The 25,591-nt window shown below is 43.5% G+C and overlaps 1 protein-coding gene across 9 annotated transcripts in view; it reads left to right on the top strand.

Moving 5' to 3' along the window:
* The first annotated feature begins 6,451 nt into the window (after nucleotides 1-6,451).
* The window catches only part of Cfap54 (cilia and flagella associated protein 54), a 286,409-nt gene continuing 267,269 nt past the window's right edge, over nucleotides 6,452-25,591 (top strand). For all 9 annotated transcript variants that reach the window (XR_005486835.2, XM_039080085.2, XM_039080086.2 and 6 more), the window contains exons 1-2: nucleotides 6,452-7,734; nucleotides 20,453-20,558. Coding sequence is in view for 8 of the 9 variants with exons in the window: in XM_039080085.2 (XP_038936013.1) it covers nucleotides 7,403-7,734; nucleotides 20,453-20,558 (438 nt within the window). In the remaining variant the exon portion in view is untranslated. The remainder of the gene's footprint in view (nucleotides 7,735-20,452; nucleotides 20,559-25,591) is intronic.

Below are 25,591 nucleotides of genomic sequence, written 5' to 3'. Positions count from 1 at the left end.
ATGTGGCAACATAAAGATCCATTATACTCCTTTAGGCTGTTGGCTCATATTTAATCCTGTGAGAGACTCTAGCTCACGTAACTCGTTATTGACATCGCCAGAAGGTTTCTAACACTTTACTATTACTGACGTTTAATGCTAGCAATAAACACGTTGTATGTTGCCCATATCCTTCCATATGTCAGTCTTTATATGTGTGTGCCTCTACCTGAAGCTGATCGAGAGAGAGAGAGAGAGAGAGAGAGAGAGAGAGAGAGAGAGAGAGAAAGGGGACAAGGGGACGGGGAGGCGCGGGGATTTCTAACACTTCAAAATAGAAGGGCAGTTTCTGTTTTTATCACGTGGTTATTTGCGTGTGACGTCACCCCTCCAGGAAGCCAGGCTCTTTGGTTCTGGACCCCTTGCCCTAAATTGTTGCGGGTGTCAATTAGCATTGCAGGACAGTAGATGTTAGATATACCTCAGGCTCCACGCTTGGGTTTCCCAACTCACTTCCCACTGTCATGGAGTCTTCATCACTGACTGTTTTCCTTCAAGGAAGCCAGCCTGTTTGAGTCACTGTCTTTACGCTTAATCCCCTTTCCTATGTCCACATTCTAACAGCTGCTCCAAGAAAGCCTGCTTGGCTCTACCACCTGAAGCCATTGTCCGGGGTTTCCGGTTTCTTCCGTCGCTTCTCAAGTAAGATCAAATACACCATGTCCCAAAGGGTTGTCTAAGGGGTCAGGTGATCCAAGCTGTAAGTGTAAGGGTGACGCTTGCCCAGGAGGAAGACAATAGCTACACTTTCTGACTATCCATGCTTATTGTAAGGCATAGCGTAATTGGGGGGGGGGGGCTATCCCGTGGCTGAGCAACTGGCTGACCAGTGAGGTCAGGACTGGGTTTTCTTTACATTCACTCCTCTCTTGCTTCCGTTTTTCTCAGTCCAGTTACAGTAGACCCACATACCAGAAATAAAGACGCACTTGAGCCCTTTCTTCAGATTCATCCTTTTAGAAAAACTTAGGTGAACGGAGTAAGAATGTGGGATTAGTAAAAGGAATCATCAGGATTGGATTCCAGAATTGAATTGTTTGTCTATCTGAGAGCCACAGGGACCTGATTGTCCTAGGGCAGGTGACAATTTAAAGCAGGCTTCAAAGGAGAAAAATGTGCCTATTCCAGCTTGAGGCAAATGCGGGTTCAACTTCGCTGAAAGCGGCTGCGGCGCCTGGGATCTGATTCTGTCGGGGAATCCAAGAGTGGGTCCCAGAGCCGCAGCCTGAGAATTCTGAACTTCTAAATTCCTCTGAGCCATCCAGGCTGGCCAGAATAGTCCAGAACCACTTGCTAGACAAAAATAGTTTGTGCTCGGGGGGAGTACACGGTGACGTAATCCAAAGCAGGTGCCTCTCAAGATCAGGCTTGTTTTCCTGAAAATATACCCCCAACATATTTGATTGCCTCCTGGCTGAAACAGCAAGGTTGGGTTTCAGCACAACCTGAGCAGGAAATTACAAGTTCTGCTATGAGCAGAAATAGACCACATGCCAAAGGAATGGCAGAACCCCTAGTTAATGTGCTTTGTGCTGAAACCGGGTGGGGTGGGTGTCGGGGCATATCTTGAATAAACGAGGAGTTGTGTAATCGTCACAGTTTAGTGTGATGGAAAGGGAGACAATATCCAGAAAAAAAACCTTAACGTTGGATCTTTAAGCTCGGAGGTTAGAACCATCGTATATGTAAGAGCCATTACAAAAGACTGAGGCTGTCTGCTGCTCCGGGACTGAATTAGAAGCAGCGATGTGCTTCAGAACAGCAGGTATTTTCGAAAGCATCAAAGATTTGAAGGATGCAAAGGTCTAACCGTTACCCACAGCTACACATCTGCCGGTGAGGATTTTAGGTTTGGGAAACTTAGGACCTCCATGTTTCTGGCTAGCATCGCTGACCTCTTTGTTGTATATCCAGATATCCACTGCTATCCAATATGAAGCAAACCTGTCCATCTTACAGAAGAAGCGTCTTGGCTTGGGCTTTCCATCCACCCGGATTGTAGTTGCTATTTATCAAGACCTCGCACACACAGTAGGTGTGCACTGCGTGTGTAATTTCTTAGTGGCAGCTTAGTTTTTCTCTTTCATTTGGGCACCGAAGGTTTATATTATATGCACTCAGCTTAAGTAGTTTTTCTCTTTTATTTTTGTGGGCTTTTGGATAAGCTCTGTTTTAAGGCCATAAATTCAGTGCTAATATATTAACTACTTTTATAGTTACATACAGTATACTACAGTTCTTAGAGAATCATGTCTCACTCTCCAACTCTCACCTTGCTTTGGTGGTTGGGTTCATGATTTCCCCCACTCTGCTTCAGTGTCTACCCATATTTCCAGTTTGGCCACTTCTCTCTCTGTGGACTGGATATAATTATTATGGTGTTCTGTGTGCTTAAGACGCAATTTTCACTCCAGACTGTCCGGTCTTTTGTTCTGCTATAAAAATATCGTTACTAATAGCCGGGCAGGGGTGGCATGTGCCTTTAATCCCAGCACTCGGGAGACAGAGGCAGGCAGATCTCTGAGTTCGAGGCCAGCCTGGTCTCTGCAGTGAGTTTCAGGATAGCCAAGGCTACACAGAGAAACTCTGCCTCAAAAACAAAACCACAGCACACTACAGTAAAACGACAACAAACTAAACACAAAACCACAACAAAACAAAAGTATTCTATCTGAGACATAAAATACAAATTGGGTCTTGCACTTTTCTGCTTAGGAACTTTCCAATGATTATCGACTAAATCGTTCTAACTAGCAAATATTTACATAGCCCTGTTTTATAGAGTTTACATGTTTTAAGTAACTTATTCTGAAAAAAAAAACAAACAAAAACCCAGCAGCAACAACAACAAAAACAAATAAACAAATGCTTCAGACTCTGGGGTCTGGACTGAGCAAGGCATAGCAAGGGTTAATACAGCAGAGGATTGAAACGTTCAAGTCACACTTTCTGGTCTCACCATCTGAGCTTTGTGTGTGTGTATGAGTGATCACATGGGTATGTAGAGGTCAGAGGTTACTACTCTACTACTGATCTCCACCTTACCTTTGGAGACAGTGTCTCTCCTCAAACTCATACCTCACTGACTGGCTTAATTGTCAAGTGAGTGCGCTCCAGGTCTCTGCCACTGAGCACTAGAATGCACATCTGTGCGTGATCACAACCCTCCTTTGATTTGTGTGCTGGGGTCCTGGATTCAAGTCCTCATGTTTTTCACAACAGCCAGTTTACTGATTGAGCAGCTCCCAACCCACTGGGCTTTTAGTTCCTACCTTGTACCTCGGTGCCTTGACTTACGGGTCTTGGTGAGCCCGTTGTAAACTGAAGGTCTCGTAAGGTCAAGAGGAACTTAACACTTCTAGCCTGCCAAATACCATAGCCTTGCTTAATGAACGCTAGGTGTGCTCCGACCACTTACATTAGTGAATTGGACAAACTTATCCCTAGGCAAAGTCTATTTTACCATGCAATGACTATCTCATGTAATTTAGTGTATAACCCTGGGTCTTACTATGCCTGCCCCAGTTTATTTATAAGCTTTTGGCCTTATAGCTAGGCATTGTTTTCTGCTAGCTTATAACTCAATTATCCCCTTTATGCTAATCTAAGTTCCCTCATGTGGCTGGTTAGTTACCCTTTTTCCTTCCCAGCCTGCTTCTTCCTCCATGTCTTTTCCAGAGTTCTTTTCTCTCTCTGGAAGTCCCATGTTACTATTCTGCTTTTTGCTATAGGCCACAAGATTTTTCTTTTAACTAGTCAGAAGGTGATGGAGAACACTGTCTACAAAATACTAAGGTAAGATAGGCTTAACGATACCAAAATCTGGCCTGGAATCAGACCTCTGCTGGTTCAGAAATCAATTGTCATTTGAATAATGCAAGGATAATCTTTACAGAGTGCACAGAAACATGACTCCACCATTATTGAATACTGTACTTGAAGTGAAAATCAATATGGTCATGTGGGTATTTGTCTCAGTTAGGGTTTTATTGCTGTGAAGAGTCACCGTGACCAAGGCAACTCTTACAAAGGAAAGCATTACAGTTTCAGAGGCTTAGTTCATCATTGTCGTGTCAGGAAGCATGGTGGCATGCAGGCAGGCATTGTGCTGGAGAAGGAGCCGACAGTTCCACATCTTGATCAACAGGCAGTAAGAGACTGTTTCACACTGGGTCTAGCCTGAGCCTATATGACATTCTCAAAGCCCACCCTCAGTAACACACTTCCTCCAATAAGGCCAAGCCCACTCCGGCCAGGCCACACCTCCTAATAGTGCCACTCCTTATGGGCCAAGCATTCACACACATGAGTCTATGGGGACCAATCCTATTCAGACCACCACAGTATTCTTTTCCATCAATTTAAAGCTGAAAAAAAAAAATCCCGTCGAGCTGTCATAGGTTGGGGAAGAAAACACCTTTCTGTCTGAAGGGTTCCACTCAACACAAAACCAAATAAAGATTTCTGAACACACCCTCCAGCTGCTCGTTGTGTTTGGGCATGCTCCCCCTTCTAGCTCATTTTGTGCTTCCTTGGCTCAGCTCTAGGTTATTAGAAAAAAAAAAAAAAAACGGGCAAGCGAATGTTGCAGGGTCTTCCAGCTAAGGAGAGGCAGTTCTAGTCCATAGCTACGCCACTGTCTCCCTGGGAATCCTCCATTCTCTCTCCATCCCCGAGCTGCATCTCGGGACTTCTGTAACATCCTTTGACCTTATCAGAACACATTCCACAGTGTGTTTTTCCCACGATGGGTAGCTGTCCACACTCACCTGCTTCTTTGCAGGGAGAGCGAGTGCGCATGTGCAGATCGTAGGACTACACAAAGGAATGGGGGTATTTAACGGAATGGATGGGCGAACAAGGGGGAAGCCAGGACTCGAGTTCTCACATTAGTTGGTGAAGTGGGAAAAGGAGAATTCTGTACTTTTTTTTTTTTTGAAGGATCACACATTTCTATTTAGGAGCAGTCTGAGTGATTAACAGTTAAATATCTAACAGAAGACAACAGCTTATTATCTCTCTAACCGTAGCTTAAGACATAGAAGGATTCCGAACGAGCAGAGAGGATCCCCGAGGCTGGCAAAGGCATTAATTATAAGAGCGAACAATTTGCATTATTTCTGAGGGAGGTGTTTACATTGCCCCGCCTTGCCCGTGGTGGCCTCTATGCAGTCTTTCATTACAAGAAGAATGAGGAAAAGTGACACAAGGGAAGGAAGAGTGTGATAAAGGCGGCATTTCCTTACATGAAGATCTCTGAAAGTGTTCTTTTAAAAAACCCCTCAACTATAAGCTAAAGGGAACATAATAGAAACTCCCATCTTCCACAGCGATGATTCAGAATCTAACACCCATTTAAATATTCAGACAGGCTTCCAGAACCCACTGCCAGTGAGGCATTGTTAACAGAAGTGAGTGCAGGGCGGAGGCTGGGGGGGGGGGTAGGTGATGACTAAGATAGACCGTTTCATAATTCAAGCGCTTGAGTTTCGTCACATTTCTTTTTCTACCGGCGACTTTGAAATCTGTACACTGTGAGAAAGGTCATTTGTAAAAAAGCTGGGAAGGAGCAGGCCTACTTTGTTCTCTGGCCTCTCCTCTTCTCTGACCACTTTAATTTAATTGGATCCTGCCTCCTGCTGATTCTAGTCGTCACTACAATAGATCGTTCTCAGTAGCAATTTGCACTGGCTTTTGATCTGAAGTGGACAGGGCTGCTAAGTGAAAACAAGGGAAAATGAGATCTGGGAGAATCTAGCAAGCCAATTTTTAAAAAAAGGTATCTATTAATATTTTTTGACAAAAGTTCAATGGACACCTTCCCCTCGACCCCAACCTGCATTCTTTAAAAATGTTACAGTTTATATTGCTCACCTCGAATATAAAATACTGGGCATCGAGAATAGACTCTGCCTCTTGGCTGGAGAACTGGTCTCCGACAGTGAGGTTGGTGTCCTTGTGTGTCACTGGTGGACTGGAAGATTCTTTATCCATAGTTACCTGCTCCAGTGAACAATTTCCCCGTGATCTTCCTTTCAAGTATATCAGGGTACAGTGCATAGGACAGAGGAGGGGCTGGCCTTATGAATTAGCATGGATTCATAGGGCCCGGGAGAAATGAGATTGGAACTGGAGGAGATACGCTTGCAGCCTAATGAGCTGCTTAGTATTCAGTGGGTGCAAGGTCACCATCTACGTTTTGTGTGTGAAAAACTTGGTAGTAGTTTTCAGTGTTAAAGACCTGGCATTTAAAACCACCCTCTACCTCTGGCTCTTCAATGAATTTTGGGCTTGCATAGTTTGTAAGGAAAAGTAGGTCTGCTAACTGAGATTCAAATCCCAAATTAATAAATGTGACTCCACGTGGCCTGTGAGAGGCAAGAAAAGAGCATTTCTTCGTTTGTTTTTTCTTTTTTCTTTTTTTTTTTTTTCGGAGCTGGGGACTGAACCCAGGGCCTTGCGCTTGCTAGGCAACCGTTCTACCACTGAGCTAAATCCCCAACCGAAAAGAGCATTTCTTAGTGTTAGCATAACCGTTAGGACTATTAGCCAACGTTATGCATATATTAACCGATAGCGTATATTAACGTCAAGAAGTTAAAGTCGAGTAAAAGGCACATTGATTTAGAACACGGTGACATTTAGGATAAAGCTGAAGTGGAAGTAATTCCATGATTGCCACAGTCACAAGCCCAAACTGCAGAGGGAAGAGAACATAGCCATGCAAGGTGCTTGTCCTAACCAGACTGTCAGAGAGTTCCCTAATTCCGGTTTGGGAATACAGCTTCGACGCTTTCTTTTGGGGGCATCATTAGGACAACAAATTCTGTATGATCGCTGGCTTTGCAGCATATAATTAGCCCCTGATGCTCCATTATCCTCTGAGTTTGGTCAAAGTCAAGCTATGTTCTCTTAATCTGTGAAACCAAGGAGCTAGGATAGAAGCTGAAGTATGAAGTCATGAAGATTAATGAGAAAAGCAATGTTTCAAAATGCTTGGAATAATTCCCTATCCATTTTAATTATTGTAACCATGGTTATTAGTAGGTGCTCCAAATGGGGAAAAAAACGTAGTGTGAAATCTTTGATGGTTATTTTTATTTTTCTTTTCATCGATTCTTTGTTTTAAAACCCTCTTTCAAGCGGCCTTGGTTATGAATGTCTGTAATCCCTGCACTCAAGAGACTGAGGATGGAGGGTAGTGACTTTGAGGCCAGCATGGGCTAAGCAGGCTGTCGGTACTTTCCTCTCCCTCTAGGGGCCGCTGTGCTTCCGGAAAGCGTGCCGGTGGCTAGGTTGCTGCGAGATCGTTGCCTGGCAACCGCTTGTACACCAGCCCCTAACCTGCTGGACTCTGGTAGACATGGCGTCCTCCAACAACTCCTCCAGCTCTTCTGAGGTATCCCCGGGCTCTGAGACATCGGTGTCGCCGGCGCAACTGCCCCCAACGCCGCCACCGACCTCCACCGCGGTTCTCAAGTCGCCCACCGAGTCCAAGTCGAGCTCCACCATCCCTCCGCACTGGACCCGCTCCGAGGACTTGCTGCCCTCTGCCGCCTTCTACGGGCCCCTGGATGGTAAAAACCCGCTCCTGGCCTCTTGCGAGAAGGAGATCCGGGAGCTGTTGGGCTTTATGAAGAAGAATAAGGCTCTAGCCACCTCAGAGGAACAGAAACACGAATTCCGTCGGAGGTGGTAAGCTGAGGCAGGGCGCTGGGGAGGGCGCCAAGAGATGCCATTGGAGGACCACGACAGGGGCGGGGCCCTGGAGACAAACTGAGCTGTGGGCATTCCCAGCTTTTAAAGCCATTAGCCCTTCCTACACGTTTCTAGTCTTCTTCTCAGGTCAGAATAAAAGTCTGCACAGAAGAGCTTCCTAACTCAGGGTTTGGTCTCAGCGTCTTTTTATGGCCTCTCTTGACTCACCCATGGGTCACAAAACAGAACAAAAGTAGACTTAAGACCAACTCTGAGAAGGTTGCCCAGATCCTTTTAGTTAGGACTCAAGTCTGTCATATTGTGAACTTGTACATTTTATTTTCTTTACATTCCGTTGGGATTACAGAAACTTCTTTTTCCTCTTAACTTGGTGGCTCTTTCTGAGCATCTGATTGATTTTTGTTTGTTTGTTTGTTAATCCAGCTTAATCCTGTGAACTAAAAACTACCTGTTTCTAAGATTTGGCTTTGTTCATGTTGCCATGTTTTCTGATCTAATGCATTTCGAAATGAGTAATTACAAGACATATAGGCAAGCGGCAAAGAAAACCAGACTGGCAGATAACTTTTCTTTCTGGTGAATATTTTAAACTACATATTTTGGCCATGCATTTAATATGAATACACGGTTTTAACTTACATTTATTATTTATTCAAACATCTTAACGATTTGCTTGAGCACCTAGTAGCTACATCTTTGAAAGGCACTTTTCTCAAAACTAGGAAGGCATCAAGTTAACAGTAAACCCCTCTTCCCCAAATCATATATTTCTGTGAGTATAATCTTGTACTAAACAAAGATGGGACACAGTATTCCCACCCCCACAGCCCCCATATCTACTCCCCTGACCCCCAGTTTCACTTACCCGTGGTCAAAGGCTATGAAAATCTTAAATGGAAAATTCCAGAAGCAAACAGTTAACATTGTTTATAGTCCCTTCTGAGCTGTCTGGTAAAATCTTGCTCTGCCCTGTTCTGACCCACCCAGGATTTGAATCACCCCTTTGTCCAGCACACTGTAGTCTTCATTGATCCATTTGTTCGTTAGCCATCTTGGTTATCAGACTGACTGTCACAGTAACTCAGGATTTGTGTTAACATCACCCGTATTTTACTTAATAATCATGAAGCCCAAGAGTAATGATGCTGGGGATGCAGATGTACCAAGGAGAAGGTGTAAATTCCTCCTGTAAGTGGAAAAAAAAAGAGTGTTTCAATAAGAAAAAGTGAAAAAATGTATGTTTGAATGACCAAGACCCACAGAACGGTTAGATGCTTCGAGAGTCACCATGTTCATGTAACTTTTTTTGTAAAGATTTGTTTATCTTATTTATATGAATACATTGTGGCTGTCTTCAGACATACCAGAAGAGGACATCAGATCCCCTTACAGATGGCCGTGAGCCACCATGTGGTTGCTAGGATTTGAACTCAGGACCTCTGGAAGAGCAGTCAGTGCTCTTAACCGTGAGCCATCTTTCCAGCCCACTCATGTAACTTCTATGTAGTTGGTTATAGTTGTTCCACCCTAGAATAGCTCATCTCTTATTGTACCTTGTTCATAAGGGACACTTTGTCACGTGATGGCTGATCTTGGTTGTCAACTTGATGCTTCTTGGAAGAAGGAACCTCTTCTGGAGGAATTACCTCCGTCAGATTGGCCTTGTGGAATGTCTATAGGGCGTTTTATTGATTGCTGATTAGTATCAGAGGGTGTAGTCTACCCTGAGCAGTGAGTGCTAATTTTGGTCAGGTGGGCCTGGGTTGTACAAGGAAAATAGCCAAGTAAGCCAAGGGGAAACAAACCAGTAAGCAATGCTCCTCCATGGCTTCTGCTTCAGTTCCTGTCTCCAGGTTCCTGCTTTGAGATCCTGGCCTATTACCACTTGGTCATGGACTGGACTGTAACCCACAAGTGCAATAAACCTTCCCCTCCCCAAAGGATATGTGTGTGTGTGTGTGTGTGTGTGTGTGTGTGTGTGTGTGTGTGAATAGAAGAAAATATAGTATATATGATGTTCAGTGCTAATTATCTCTTCATAAATCTATTAGAGGACTTCACACTAAGCCCTCTGAAAGTAGGGGAGAAGCCAGCAGACACATTTTACAGAGAGAGAGAGAGAGAGAGAGAGAGAGAGAGAGAGAGAGAGAGAGAGAGATTACTTTTCCCTGAAGAGTAAAGCAGGGGATATGGCCAAGGGATATCTGATGACTGTTGCAATTAGAAATGGGGTGGTAAGGAAGATAGATAGAGAAAACCAGAAAAAGGTATCTTATTTTTTTTTCTTGTTTTTGAAAGTTGAAGACAAAGCAGGATGGTGGTGGCATATGTCTTTAATTCCAGTAGTTGGAGGGCAGAGGCAGGAGGATCTCTGAGTTCAAAGCCTGCTTGGTCTACAGAATTAGTTCCAGGACAGCTAGGGCTACACAGAGAAACCCTGTCTTGAAAAAGAAGAGGAGGAGGAGGAAGAAGAAAAGCAGGAGGAAGAGGAGGAAGAGGAAGAAAGGGGAAGAGGGAAGTTGTTGGAGGGCTGGGGACAATGTATAAGGGTTTCTTTGTAGAGTAGGCTACACAGGAACAAGTTGTGAAAAAGCTGGGCACTGTGAGAGTAGGAAGAGCAGGTTTAGATGGGAGAAAATAAACTGGAGAGTTTGGTTTTAGAGATACTGCAGTTGTAAGTCAGCACCCAGGCAGGGCTGGAGGTCAGAAGTGAAACACCCCTGGGATTCATCAGTCCATTAACAATGTTTAATACGATGACCGGTAACTTAGCCAAGGGAGTGGGTTTAGGTACAGAGGACAGTGAAGGGCAGAGCCTTTGGGATGATCCATCCTGTAGTAACCTACAAAGACTGAGAGGCCAGGAAGGTCGGAGGAGAACCAGGAAGTAGCTGGTGCTCCCAGAGCCCGGGAGAGAAAGTGATTCCTGGGAAAGGAAGAATCAACTGCAGCATATCCTGCTGATGGAGGAGGAGGGGAGGGGGAGGGGGAGGGAGTTGTTGACCAAGGAGTGAGGACAAATAAGATAAGATAAAACAACAAACTGAAACAGTGGCTTTTGCCCAGCATGGTGCTGCCTGCCTATCACCCCAACATCGGAGGCTGAGTTGGAGGATCCTGAGTTCAAGGCCAGCTGAGTGAGACCCCGTGTAAAGAAAGCCCAAGGAGAGCACACTACCCACCCAGCCTCGCTCCCACACACGTCCTATCTGAATGGTTTCCCTTTGTCCGACCTCTAGAATCCCGGTGCTCAGCATTCCAGGCCAGAGGTCCACTTTTCTTCCGCTTCCACTGCGTCTCCTCCGTAGCCGTCAGGGTGTTCTTTGCGAGCACATCAGCTGCTCCTAGCTGAAGTCTATATTGATTGCCACAGCTTCTAGCATGCACTTAAGACCCTCTTTGTTCTCCGGGGTCTGAGGATCTGCCCCAGCCTTTCCGTTGTCCGAGCTCAGCACTTTTCCTGGGACTTGCCAAAGAAATGCTAGTTTCTTGCCCCAGAGGCTATTTGTGGTTTCCTTTGTCTGGGAGGTTTTTCTTCCAGATTTCCAGTTACCTGGCTCTCCCTCTTCCTCCCTGTCTCTGTTCAGTCATCGCTATCCAAGACAGGTTTATTTTTTTCTTCTTCTGCCTAAATCAGAATTATCTATCAATTGGTATTTTACTTAACTTTTCATTTTCTTGTATATTGCTTGTCTTTTTTTTTTTTTATTAAAACATAAAAGCTTCCTGGTAAGCTTGGGATAATTTTTTTTCCCTTCTGCATTGCTCCATGTCTAGTCGATAGCCTGGGGATTGGAACACAGCAAACACTCCACAGACATTCGATACCGCGGGAACCCGACGACTCTATTATCTTGTATTTTCTCCAGCGTCCAAAACAGATCTATTTCTTTTTATGTCACGTGGAAGGGCGTTTTGCCCGCCTGCGTGTTAAAGTAGGTGGCTCTCCAGTAGAGGCCCAGGGGGAGCTCAATGGCAGCTTGCTTTCAAAGGAGGGGCAAGAGAGGCAAGGTTAAGCTGAGCCAAGGAGAATGTGCACGAGTCAACCAGGCAAACAGAGAGAAAGGAGAGATCCTGGGCTGGGAAGAACCAAGCATCTTGAATGAATAGAGAGAAGCCCATTCAGGGCCAGCCTGGGAAACACGGGTACAACAGTGGGCTATGCCATTAGATGAAGCGGTGGGGCTCGGAGGACTGTAGAGGTCAGCTGCTGGAGGAACACCTTCCTGGGAAGGGATCGCCCTTATGTAATTTTTATTTGAAAATGCTGCTTGGGTGATGATGTCCCAGTGGGGCAAGAGTGGTATTGGGAAGTCGGTTGGGAGCCCAGGAGATAGGAGTTGCTTTTATAACATGCTTGACAGATGGTTTTTCTTAAAATCAAAGCTTTTCTTTTCTTTTTTCTAACTATAGGACTTTCCACAAGCATAAAAATGTATAGTACCAAAAAAAAAAAAAAGAAGAAAAAAATCTTGATTATATACGAACAATGCCATTATATAAACGTGTTATATTTTAAAATGAGCTTTTGTCATAAGCACTAGATATTCTGATTATACTGTAAGAATTTTCTTTAGGACATTCAGAACATCTCCTAGCTGTTATAGCCAATCAGCAGAATGAAACTCGTTAGCTTTTTATTCTTAAAGCTGGCCAGGGTGGCCCATGCCTGTGATTCCAACCCCTGGCAGCTGACATGGGGGAATGGTTTGAGTCTGAGGTCAGCCTGGACTATAACAATATGTTTCAGGCCACCCTGGGCTATAGAGGATACTTTTTGCCCCTGCATTACGTAAGGCATTCCTAATGAGCAGCATTCCCGAGCTTCAGATCCTGTAAAAAGAAATAATAAATAAATAAAAAGGAGAAAGAAAGCTCTTTTCTCATTACATAACCCAGATTGACTTAATTAAGCTGGTATTTTGCTTCTATGAATAACAAACCTGACAGTCACCTCATCTGTAAGCCTCGGTCGAATTAACTGTTTTAGGTACAGAATGAAAGGATTTGGGCCCGGCTGGGTAGATTTCTTGAATTTATTGCATCTAAATACTGTGGAACTTCATGAGAGAGACAGCAAGTAGAATACAAAACGAACAAAGAAACTGTCTTTCTTTTCTTATTCCATAAAGGTAGGGGGTGCTACGTCCCCTTTACTCAACTGGGGACCCAATCAGTATCATTTAATTGCCTTAATGAATCAATTGATCTGTATCTGCAGATACTGTCTCATGAATGGTTTGATGAGTACATGTGAGAAGTCAGTACCAATTTGCAGGGTTTTTGTTCGGTTTTTGAGACAGGGTTTCTCTGCGTAGCCCCCGGCTGTCCTGGAACCCACTCCGTAGACCAAGTTGACCTCAAACTCAGAGATCTGCCTGTCTCTGCCTGCCAAGTGCTGGGATTAAAGGCACATGTCACCACCAATTCTATATTCTTCAGTTCTCCTGCTTAACAAGATGTCACAGACTGAGTGGCTTAAAGAAAGCCTTTGTTTGTTTGTTTGTTTTTTGCATAGTTCTGAAGAAACTCTGGGAATCCCTTCTGGGAAGGAGAGTAATCCCCTCAGACCAAGATCCTACTATGTGGCCTCATTTAACCTTAATTGCTTCCTCAGAGGCAGTGAGGTTCCCAGTGCAGTTGCCCCTGTGGGGTTAAGGCTCCAACAGTGTGCTTGTTTCTAGGAGGATTCGTTCTGTTCCCAACAAGGTCTGTGTCTAGGATGTTAGAAGGCAGCATTGGGTAGTTTTAAGGGGAGTTTGGATTTTTTTTTTAATCCCAGAGGCACTCATAACATTCTGGAGAAAGAGAAGAGATCAGTGTCATACTCATAATATTCTGGCCAAAGAGAAGAGATCAGTGTTAACTCAAAGAATGAATAAATTAGGCAATAATTTATTACCTTCTTCATTTTTATTAAAAACCACTTCTATAATACCGATGGCTTGTTTTCATTTTATGTGGTGGGAGGAAGGATTGACTGGATATTTGAGCTCTTCTTGGAATAAAATAAAAGCAAGAATTTTCCCAACCTACCTACTGTTGCTCCAGTCACCATCCCCTCCCCCTTTCTCATCCTTCCTTCCCCTTCATCTTCCCTCCCTTCCTCTTTGCTTCCTCTATACCAGTGGTTCTCAACCCATGGGTCACGACACTATTGGGGATTGAAGGACTCTTTCTCAGGGGTCCCCTAAGAGCACCAGAAAACACAGATTCTGGATTAAAGGGTCGAAGCGTTAGGAAGGCTGAGAACTGCTGCTTTATACTTTCCTTGACTACTGTGGAGTTAGTGTTAGTTGCCAACCTGACAGAATCTCGAATTGCCTAGGAGACGAGCCTCTGTAAAACCTGTGAGGGCTTCTTTAAGTTCACATGCCTGTGGGACACCATTTTGATAAGAGGTGGGAAGACCCAGACTGTGATGGCTCCACCCCCTGAGTTAGCATTCTGGACTGTACAGACCGGTAAACATGAGGTCTCGATTTTGGATATATCACGACCAGGCATTTCTTGCTCTTGCTGCCTTGACTCCTCTGTCATGATGGGCTGTACCTTCACTTGTGAAACAGAAGAGACCATTTCCCCTCTTAAGTTGTCTTAAATATCAGAGTATTTTATCACAGCAATAGGAAAACAAAGTAAGACATTCTACCTGTATTAGGTATTCATATCTCTTGAGACAAGAAGTGAATACTATCTTGGAAGTGGTAGCACATGCCTGTAATTTTGACACATTCCCCTGTGTTGGGAAGCCCAGCTAAGGTCAAAATTTGATGCTCAATGAAAATTGTGGATTTCCTTTACCAGCAGATTTCTCCTTCTTTGAACTTGTCCGGGGAGCTGGGAACCTCCATACCCTTTACCTTCAGAATGTAATTTATCCTTGGTGAGGTTACAGGTCCAGCATCCTTTCTCCAGGTATCAAACCCATTCAGCAAGCACCTGAGATTCCTGGAATGCTTCCCCATGCTAACAAGGCATCTCATAACCTTAGCCTTCTGCCAATGATCTTTGCTTCCTCCCATCCCAATATTCCTACCACCTTCCCCCAAACTATGTAACCCTTGATTTACCCCCAAATAAAATTGACCTTTATCGGGCTGGAGAGATGGCTCAGCGGTTAAGAGCACCCGACTGCTCTTCTAGAGGTCATGAGTTCAATTCCCAGCAACCACATGGTGGCTCACAACCATCTGTAAAGAGATCTGATGCCCTCTTCTGGTGTATCTGAAGACAGCTACAGTGTACTTATATATAATAAATGAATAAAAAAAATTGATCTTTATCCCCAAGTCATTTCTGTTCATAATCATAGGTCACCTGAAAACCTATTTATCGACTCTGCTCCCTTTGTCCTCATGGGCCGGTGGCCAATGACCCCTGGGAAAAGGGAGGTCCACAAGCCTGTCTCTGTTCATTTTCTACCTTGTTTGTAATGAGATACAAACGCACAGAAACCAAAGACACAAAGCTGGCGGATCAATACAGCACACTCTTAGGATTTAGAAACAGCTGTAGCAGTCTAGGTATGTGTGATATTGGTGAAAGGATGGGCAAGTCAGTGAGGAAGAACACACAGTTCAGACATACAGTCTGCGGTTTGACAAAGGAACAGAGTGAAACAGATTGATGCTGCCGATACTCAACAACTACATACAAGAAAATAAAATTAGGTACAGACTGCCCCCATCCTGGACAGCAACTCAAAGGACCACCTGTCTTAGATGTAATGCTCAAAACAGCAAGATTCCTAAGAGAAAATCTGGGTGACCTTGGGTTGGCAATTACTTTCTAAACATAACTCCAAATACATGAACAAGCTTAAGTTGGTCAAAATTAAGGATCTTTGTATAAAAAGTATGAAGAAAAATAGGCAGCATAGGCTGTGAAGTTTTTTTTAAAGACTTATTTATTTATTATTTATATGAGTACACTGTAGCTGTCTTCAGACACACCAGAAGAGGACACTGGATCCCATTACAGATGGTTGTGAGCCACCATGTGGTTGCTGGGATTTGAACTCAGGACCTCTGGGAAGAGCAGTCAGTGCTCTTAACCACTGAGCCATCTCTCAAGCCCCAAGGCTGTGAGTTTTGATGTTGTTGTTTTGAGACAAGGTTTCTCTGTATACCCCTGGCTGCCCTGGAACTCACTCTGTAGATCAGGCTGGCCTCAAACTCAGAGGTCTGCCTGCCTTTGCCTCCTAAGTACTGGGATTAAAGGAGAGAACTGTCATTGCTTGGCTGGGCTGTAGACTAAATGCTTGGCGAAATCCATATATGATTAAAAAAAACTGTAGTCTACAATATGCATCAGATTCTTAAAAATCAACCCAAAAAACCTCAAACCAACCTGTTTTTAAAAATTGGCCAATTTTACCAAAAGCGATCTACAGATTCAATTCAATCCCCATCAAAATACCAATCCACTTCTTCAAAGAGTTAGACAGAACAATTTGCAAATTCATCTGGAATAACAAAAAACCCAGGATAGCTAAAACTATCCTCAACAATAAAAGGACTTCAGGGGGAATCACTATCCCTGAACTCAAGCAGTATTACAGAGCAATAGTGATAAAAACTGCATGGTATTGGTACAGAGACAGACAGATAGACCAATGGAACAGAATTGAAGACCCAGAAATGAACCCACACACCTATGGTCACTTGATTTTTGACAAAGGAGCCAAAACCATCCAATGGAAAAAAGATAGCATTTTCAGCAAATGGTGCTGGTTCAACTGGAGGTCAACATGTAGAAGAATGCAGATCGATCCATCCTTATCACCCTGTACAAAGCTTAAGTCCAAGTGGATCAAGGACCTCCACATCAAACCAGATACACTCAAACTAATAGAAGAAAAACTAGGGCAGCATATCGAACACATGGGCACTGGAAAAAATTTCCTGAACAAAACACCAATGGCTTATGCTCTAAGATTAAGAATCGACAAATGGGATCTCATAAAACTGTAAAGCTTCTGTAAGGCAAAGGACACTATGGTTAGGACGAAACGGCAACCAAAAGATTGGGAAAAGATCTTTACCAATCCTACAACAGATAGAGGCCTTATATCCAAAATATACAAAGAACTCAAGAAGTTAGACCGCAGGGAGACAAATAACCCTATTAAAAATGGGGTTCAGAGCTAAACAAAGAATTCACAGCTGAGGAATGCCGAATGGCTGAGAAACACCTAAAGAAATGTTCAACATCTTTAGTCATACGGGAAATGCAAATCAAAACAACCCTGAGATTTCACCTCACACCAGTGAGAATGGCTAAGATCAAAAACTCAGGTGACAACAAATGCTGGCGAGGATGTGGAGAAAGAGGAACACTCCTCCATTGTTGGTGGGATTGCAGACTGGTACAACCATTCTGGAAATCAGTCTGGAGGTTCCTCAGAAAATTGGACATTGAACTGCCTGAGGATCCAGCTATACCTCTCTTGGGCATATACCCAAAAGATGCCTCAACATATAAAAGAGACACGTGCTCCACTATGTTCATTGCAGCCTTATTTATAATAGCCAGAAACTGGAAAGAACCCAGATGCCCTTCAACAGAGGAATGGATACAGAAAATGTGGTACATCTACACAATGGAATATTACTCAGCTATCAAAAACAATGACTTTATGAAATTCGTAGGCAAATGGTTGGAACTGGAAAATATCATCCTGAGTGAGCTAACCCAATCACAGAAAGACATACATGGTATGCACTCATTGATAAGTGGCTATTAGCCCAAATGCTTGAATTACCCTAGATCCCTAGAACAAACGAAACTCAAGACGGATGATCAAAATGTGAATGCTTCACTCCTTCTTTAAATGAGGAAAAAGATTACCCTTGGCAGGGAATAGAGAGGCAAAGATTAAAACAGAGACAGAAGGCACACCCATTCAGAGCCTGCCCCACATGTGGCCCATACATATACAGCCATCCAATTAGACAAGATGGATGAAACAAAGAAGTGCAGACCGACAGGAGCCGGATGTAGATCGCTCCTGAGAGACACAGCCAGAATACAGCAAATACAGAGGCGAATGCCAGCAGCAAACCACTGAACTGAGAACAGGACCCCCGTTGAAGGAATCAGAGAAAGAACTGGAAAGCTTGAAGGGGCTCGAGACCCCATATGAACAACAATGCCAAGCAACCAGAGCTTCCAGGGACTAAGCCACTACCTAAAGACTATACATGGACTGACCCTGGACTCTGACCTCATAGGTAGCATTGAATATCCTAGTAAGATCACCAGTGTAAGGGGAAGCCCTGGGTCCTGCTAAGACTGAACCCCCAGTGAACGTGATTGTTGGGGGGAGGGCGGCAATGGGGGGAGGATTGGGAGGGGAACACCCATATCGAAGGGGAGGGGGAGGGCCAAAGGGATGTTGGCCCGTAAACCGGGAAAGGGAATAAAACTCGAAATGTAAGTAAGAAATACTCAAGTTAATAATAATAATATATATATATATATGTATATTGACCAAAAAAAAAAAAAACTGGCCAAAGAGCCAACAGACATCTCACCAAAGAGGTATCACTGATGGAACATAAACCCGAGAAGATGCCCCACATGCAACAACATTGGGGGGCCTCAAATCCAAACAATGGTGAGATTGCCTACAAGGCCGATGACTACAAGGCTAAAACCCAGGACTCAGCAGCTCTGAATGCTGGTGAAAGGGAACAGAAGCCCCTTGCTGGAGGAGTTGCAGAATGGTAGATGTAGCCTCATGGAAGACAAGTTATCATTTCTCACAAAGCTAAGCATACCCTTAATAATTCTGTCTAGTAATTGTGGCTTTTGGCACTTAACCAAAGGAGGATTATAATTATATCCACATAAAATCCACATAATAACCTCTCTCCCTCCGCTCTTTCCTTCCCCCACCTGTGTGTGTGTGTGTAGGCCAGAGTTCAACCTTGAATCCTCCACCAAGAGCTATCTTTTGTTTTCTAGACAGGGTCTCTTACTGGAATCTGGGACTTACAAATTAGGATAGGCTACTGAATCATAGAGATCCTCCTGCCTCTGCTTCCTTGAGATTACAAGCAAGTGCCACAGGACCTGGCTGTTTACATGTTCTCCAACGCAGGTCCTCATGTTATGTGATAAGCGCTTTATTAACTGAACTGTTTCTCCAGCCCCAGATATGGATATCAGCTTTATAATTGTTAAAATGTATAAGCAGTCATCATGTTCTTTATGAGGTTAATGAAAGATAAGTAACGATCTTATCCAATCATGGAATATTAATCAGTATAAGAAGCAAACTGGTGAACCGGGAAAAGACATAGAGGAATGTAGATACATATTCCTAAAAGAAAGAAGGCAGTCTGAAAAGATTCTATACTATGTGGCATTCTGCAAGAGGAAAGTTATGGCAACAGTAAAAAGATCAGTGATTAGGGAGCAAGGGAGAAATGTGTAGGTGGAGCCCAGAAGAATCTCAGGACGGCGAAACATTGTATCTTGAGACAGTGCTGTTAAGTATCATTATACAGTTGTCAAAAGCTCATCAGAAGTACCACAGCAGAGTGAACCCTGCCAGAAACCCTGGACTTTGTCAATTCTTGATGTGCTAGGGGCAGCCTCATCAGTTGTAACAAGATACAGTAAAAAAGTAGAAACCGAAACAGAAGCTACATCAAGATGAACACGGGAAGGGGCTGGAGAGATGGCTCAGTGGTTAAGGGAACTTGCATCTTTTGCCGAGTACTTGGTTCAGTTCCCTGCCTAACAACCACCTGTAGATGGCGATAGGTGATCTGATGCCCCCTTCTGGTCTTCCTGGGCACTGCATGCACATGGCACACATGCATGCAAGGCAAAACCACTCTCTCTCTCTCTCTCTCTCTCTCTCTATATATATATATATATATATATATATATAAAGGTTAACATAAGAAAGGAGCCAGTCTGCAGAGGAACAGTGGGAGTCCTGACACAGCCTGAGGAACGGAGCATGTGTGGAGCGAATGAAATGCAAAGAAGAGAGAGGAGGGAGCTATAACAGATCATATACCATATGGCTCTTTCCTTGGTTCACTGGCTCACTTCCTGCCTCAGGAGTGCTTTCTCCTTTATTAATAGTCTATTTCTATTCCATGCCTAGCTTAAAAGGCATGACTTTTGCTCCATCTTCTGGCAGCTTCTGGGCTCTTTACCTAGCCTGCACTGTGCTTCTTCCTTTAGTGACTTGGTCCTTGGACTTCTTTCTGAGACATCGCTAAGATCTTTCGGGCGACAAAGAACCCCAGAAGGGTGGACACTGATAGAGACCACACAGCTTGTTCATACCTGGGGATGGGAGTGGAGGGACACCTCTGGATTTCCTTCACTGTGAAGTTAAAAGCTCCTTTCAAAAGGAGTTTTTTAAAAAAACACATGTAAGGGCTGGGGTAGTAGCTCAGTGGTAGAGCGCTTGCCTAGGAAGCGCAAGGCCCTGGGTTCGGTCCCCAGCTCCGAAAAAAAGAACCAAAAAAAAAAAAAAAAAAAAAAAACACACATGTAAAAAGGGTTCCACATTGGGCACGTCCTGGCTTTAATAATGTTTGTTAGTAGACATTAACAATGAGGAATAAGAGAAAGACTCAGCACAAGGCAAGTGTTAAAGGGGTGGCCCACTGACTAACTGAGGCTGCCTGCTCTTTCTGAAGACATCCTTTTCCTTTATTTACAGTGCCACCACTCTGTTTAATATCTGGACCAAATACGCCCCCCGGCTGCCGGCCGACTATTACAACGAGAAGCTTCTGAAGGTTGGAGACAGCCTGTGTCAAATAAAAGTAAGTGTGGCTCCGAAGCGAGAAGCAAACTCCTTTAGCTGCTTAGCATTTGGCTTGATACCCTTCCCAGTCTGCAGAGTTCGATTTGTTTTTCTTATTTTTTCTTTTAAATATTGAAAAACAACATGTAAATAAGTAAAACTGTAATGAGGTACAGTAACAGCCATAACAACTACAAAGTCTGCCCTTCTATTTTGTATTTGAAAGTCTCCAGGTGGTTCCTTCAGGGACCGGGGGCAGCCTGACAAGGGAAGGCAGCTCGGCTCAGCGGAGGGTGTGGTAGGCCTACGGCAGGAAGTGCTGAGTCACCATGTTCCTACCTTATACAAAGGAGCCCAGACACCACTTCCTGTTGTTTTTTCCCTAGGCCTGTGGCCTTGCCCTGTCAGCTCTCATGACTACTGGCCTGGCTGTTCAGTGTCCTGTTTTAATGACTTTTAGTTTTCTGAATATTTTTACTGTACTGTGATTCTAGCTATGGTGGCATATATGCCCTATTTCCTGCTCAGTATTAGACCTTGTCATGGCTAGGTTTTCAGTTTGTGACTTGTGAGTTTAACCCCACAGTTCTGGCCTAAGTCTAAATATAATAAGTTCTATTCAGTGTTGGACAAGGAGTTTTTTTGTTTTTTTGTTTTTTTTATCCACAGGGATTTTAGGCCAGGCATGGGCAGTGTGAGTGGGTGCCTTCTCAACTCTCAGTTGCCCCACTTGATTTTCTTCCCGTGTGTCTATTTCTTAGACATTAATCAATGTCCTAAGAGGCAAGGGTTCCAAATAGAGCATGGGTTCTCACCCTGTGGGTCGCAACCTGGAAGTGTCCCGTTTCAGATATTTTACATTACGATTCAAATCGGTAGCTACCGTAAAGTTATGAGGTAGCAATGAAATAATTCTATGGTTGGGAGTCAGCACGGCATGAGGAACTGTGTTATAAAGGGTTGCAGAGGTGTTAGGAAGGTTGAGAACCGCTGAAGCAGAAGATGAGGTATAGAAAGGCTTCCATTTCAAAACAGCATCAATGCAAAAGTGCAACACTGACCCCAGGTAAGATAAAAGATAATGTTTTCTGAAGACACATGTGAGTGACCGTGGCCTAGGGACATAGATTCAGGTTCCCCCCAAATTACTTGTCTAATATGGTTAAGAGTTTGACAAAGCCTTTATAGTCACTTAGGACTTTTTGTCACACACGAAGACGCTTTTCAAATATATTGGTAGAAACATGAGGCAGGCAGGTCACAGCAAAGTGGGAAATCTCCGTAAGCCTCAGACACCTGTCTGATGACATATTCATCCTTTTGGTTGGTGGCAGTTCTAGGGGGGTCTCCTAAGTTAGCATATTCCAAGTGATCTTTTTTTTTTTTTATTAACTTGAGTATTTCTTATATACATTTCGAGTGTTATTCCCTTTCCCGGTTTCCGGGCAAACATCCCCCTCCCCTCTCCCCTTCCTTATGGGTGTTTCCCTCCCAACCCTCCCCCCATTGCCGCCCTCCCCCCCATAGTCTAGTTCACTGGGGGTTCAGTCTTAGCAGGACCCAGGGCTTCCCCTTCCACTGGTGCTCTTACTAGGATATTCATTGCTACCTATGGGGTCAGAGTCCAGGGTCAGTCCATGTATAGTCTTTAGGTAGTGGCTTAGTCCCTGGAAGCTCTGGTTGCTTGACATTGTTGTACATATGGGGTCTCGAGCCCCTTCAAGCTCTTCCAGTTCTTTCTCTGATTCCTTCAACGGGGGACCTATTCTCAGTTCAGTGGTTTGCTGCTGGCATTCGCCTCTGTATTTGCTGTATTCTGGCTGTGTCTCTCAGGAGCGATCTACATCCGGCTCCTGTCGGTCTGCACTTCTTTGCTTCATCCATCTTGTCTAATTGGGTGGCTGTATATGTATGGGCCACATGTGGGGCAGGCTCTGAATGGGTGTTCCTTCAGTCTCTGTTTTAATCTTTGCCTCTCCCTTCCCTGCCAAGGGTAATCTTTTTCCTCATTTAAAGAAGGAGTGAAGCATTCACATTTTGATCATCCGTCTTGAGTTTCGTTTGTTCTAGGGATCTAGGGTAATTCAAGCATTTGGGCTAATAGCCACTTATCAATGAGTGCATACCATGTATGTCTTTCTGTGATTGGGTTAGCTCACTCAGGATGATATTTTCCAGTTCCAACCATTTGCCTACGAATTTCATAAAGTCATTGTTTTTGATAGCTGAGTAATATTCCATTGTGTAGATGTACCACATTTTCTGTATCCATTCCTCTGTTGAAGGGCATCTGGGTTCTTTCCAGTTTCTGGCTATTATAAATAAGGCTGCAATGAACATAGTGGAGCACGTGTCTCTTTTATATGTTGAGGCATCTTTTGGGTATATGCCCAAGAGAGGTATAGCTGGATCCTCAGGCAGTTCAATGTCCAATTTTCTGAGGAACCTCCAGACTGATTTCCAGAATGGTTGTACCAGTCTGCAATCCCACCAACAATGGAGGAGTGTTCCTCTTTCTCCACATCCTTGCCAGCATCTGCTGTCACCTGAGTTTTTGATCTTAGCCATTCTCACTGGTGTGAGGTGAAATCTCAGGGTTGTTTTGATTTGCATTTCCCTTATGACTAAAGATGTTGAACATTTCTTTAGGTGTTTCTCAGCCATTCGGCATTCCTCAGCTGTGAATTCTTTGTTTAGCTCTGAACCCCATTTTTTAATAGGGTTATTTGTCTCCCTGCGGTCTAACTTCTTGAGTTCTTTGTATATTTTGGATATAAGGCCTCTATCTGTTGTAGGATTGGTAAAGATCTTTTCCCAGTCTGTTGGTTGCCGTTTTGTCCTAACCACAGTGTCCTTTGCCTTACAGAAGCTTTGCAGTTTTATGAGATCCCATTTGTCGATTCTTGATCTTAGAGCGTAAGCCATTGGTGTTTTGTTCAGGAAATTTTCTCCAGTGCCCATGTGTTCCAGATGCTTCCCTAGTTTTTCTTCTATTAGTTTGAGTGTGTCTGGTTTGATGTGGAGGTCCTTGATCCACTTGGACTTAAGCTTTGTACAGGGTGATAAGCATGGATCGATCTGCATTCTTCTACATGTTGACATCCAGTTGAACCAGCACCATTTGCTGAAAATGCTATCTTTTTTCCATTGGATGGTTTTGGCTCCTTTGTCAAAAATCAAGTGACCATAGGTGTGTGGGTTCATTTCTGGGTCTTCAATTCTGTTCCATTGGTCTATCTGTCTGTCTCTGTACCAATACCATGCAGTTTTTATCACTATTGCTCTGTAATACTGCTTGAGTTCAGGGATAGTGATTCCCCCTGAAGTCCTTTTATTGTTGAGGATAGCTTTAGCTATCCAGCACTACAAAGGATAATAAATGGTAAAGCCCAACATAAGGAGGCAAGCTACACCCTAGAAGAAGCAAGAAACTAATCGTCTTGGCAACAAAACAAAGAGAGTGAAAGCACACAAACATAACCTCACATCCAAATATGAATATAACGGGAAGCAATAATCACTATTCCTTAATATCTCTCAACATCAATGGCCTCAACTCCCCAATAAAAAGAAATAGATTAACAAACTGGATACGCAACGAGGACCCTGCATTCTGCTGCCTACAGGAAACACACCTCAGAGACAAAGACAGACACTACCTCAGAGTGAAAGGCTGGAAAACAACTTTCCAAGCAAATGGTCAGAAGCAGCAAGCTGGAGTAGCCATTCTAATATCAAATAAAATCAATTTTCAACTAAAAGTCATTAAAAAAGATAAGGAAGGACACTTCATATTCATCAAAGGAAAAATTCACCAAGATGAACTCTCAATCCTAAATATCTATGCCCCAAATACAAGGGCACCTACATACGTAAAAGAAACCTTACCAAAGCTCAAAACACACATTGCACCTCACACAATAATAGTGGGAGATTTCAACACCCCACTCTCATCAATGGACAGATCATGGAAACAGAAATTAAACAGTGATGTCGACAGACTAAGAGAAGTCATGAGCCAAATGGACTTAACGGATATTTATAGAACATTCTATCCTAAAGCAAAAGGATATACCTTCTTCTCAGCTCCTCATGGTACTTTCTCCAAAATTGACCATATAATTGGTCAAAAAACGGGCCTCAACAGGTACAGAAAGATAGAAATAATCCCATGCGTGCTATCGGACCACCACAGCCTAAAACTGGTCTTCAATAACAATAAGGGAAGAATGCCCACATATACGTGGAAATTGAACAATGCTCTACTCAATGATAACCTGGTCAAGGAAGAAATAAAGAAAGAAATTAAAAACTTTTTAGAATTTAATGAAAATGAAGGTACAACATACCCAAACTTATGGGACACAATGAAAGCTGTGCTAAGAGGAAAACTCATAGCGCTGAGTGCCTGCAGAAAGAAACAGGAAAGAGCATATGTCAGCAGCTTGACAGCACACCTAAAAGCTCTAAAACAAAAAGAAGCAAATACACCCAGGAGGAGTAGAAGGCAGGAAATAATCAAACTCAGATCTGAAATCAACCAAGTAGAAACAAAAAGGACCATAGAAAGAATCAACAGAACCAAAAGTTGGTTCTTTGAGAAAATCAACAAGATAGATAAACCCTTAGCCAGACTAACGAGAGGACCCAGAGAGTGTGTCCAAATTAACAAAATCAGAAATGAAAAGGGAGACATAACTACAGATTCAGAGGAAATTCAAAAAATCATCAGATCTTACTATAAAAACCTATATTCAACAAAACTTGAAAATCTTCAGGAAATGGACAATTTCCTAGACAGATACCAGGTATCGAAGTTAAATCAGGAACAGATAAACCAGTTAAACAACCCCATAACTCCTAAGGAAATCGAAGAAGTCATTAAGGGTCTCCCAACCAAAAAGAGCCCAGGTCCAGACGGGTTTAGTGCAGAATTCTATCAAACCTTCATAGAAGACCTCATACCAATATTATCCAAACTATTCCACAAAATTGAAACAGATGGATCACTACCGAATACCTTCTATGAAGCCACAATTACTCTTATACCTA

This window comes from Rattus norvegicus, chromosome 7 (genome assembly GCF_036323735.1).
Source record: "Rattus norvegicus strain BN/NHsdMcwi chromosome 7, GRCr8, whole genome shotgun sequence".
Classification (NCBI taxonomy): Eukaryota; Metazoa; Chordata; class Mammalia; order Rodentia; family Muridae; genus Rattus; species Rattus norvegicus.
The sequence above is the reverse complement of the archived record's forward strand: the minus strand, read 5'-3'. Positions and strand labels throughout refer to the sequence as shown.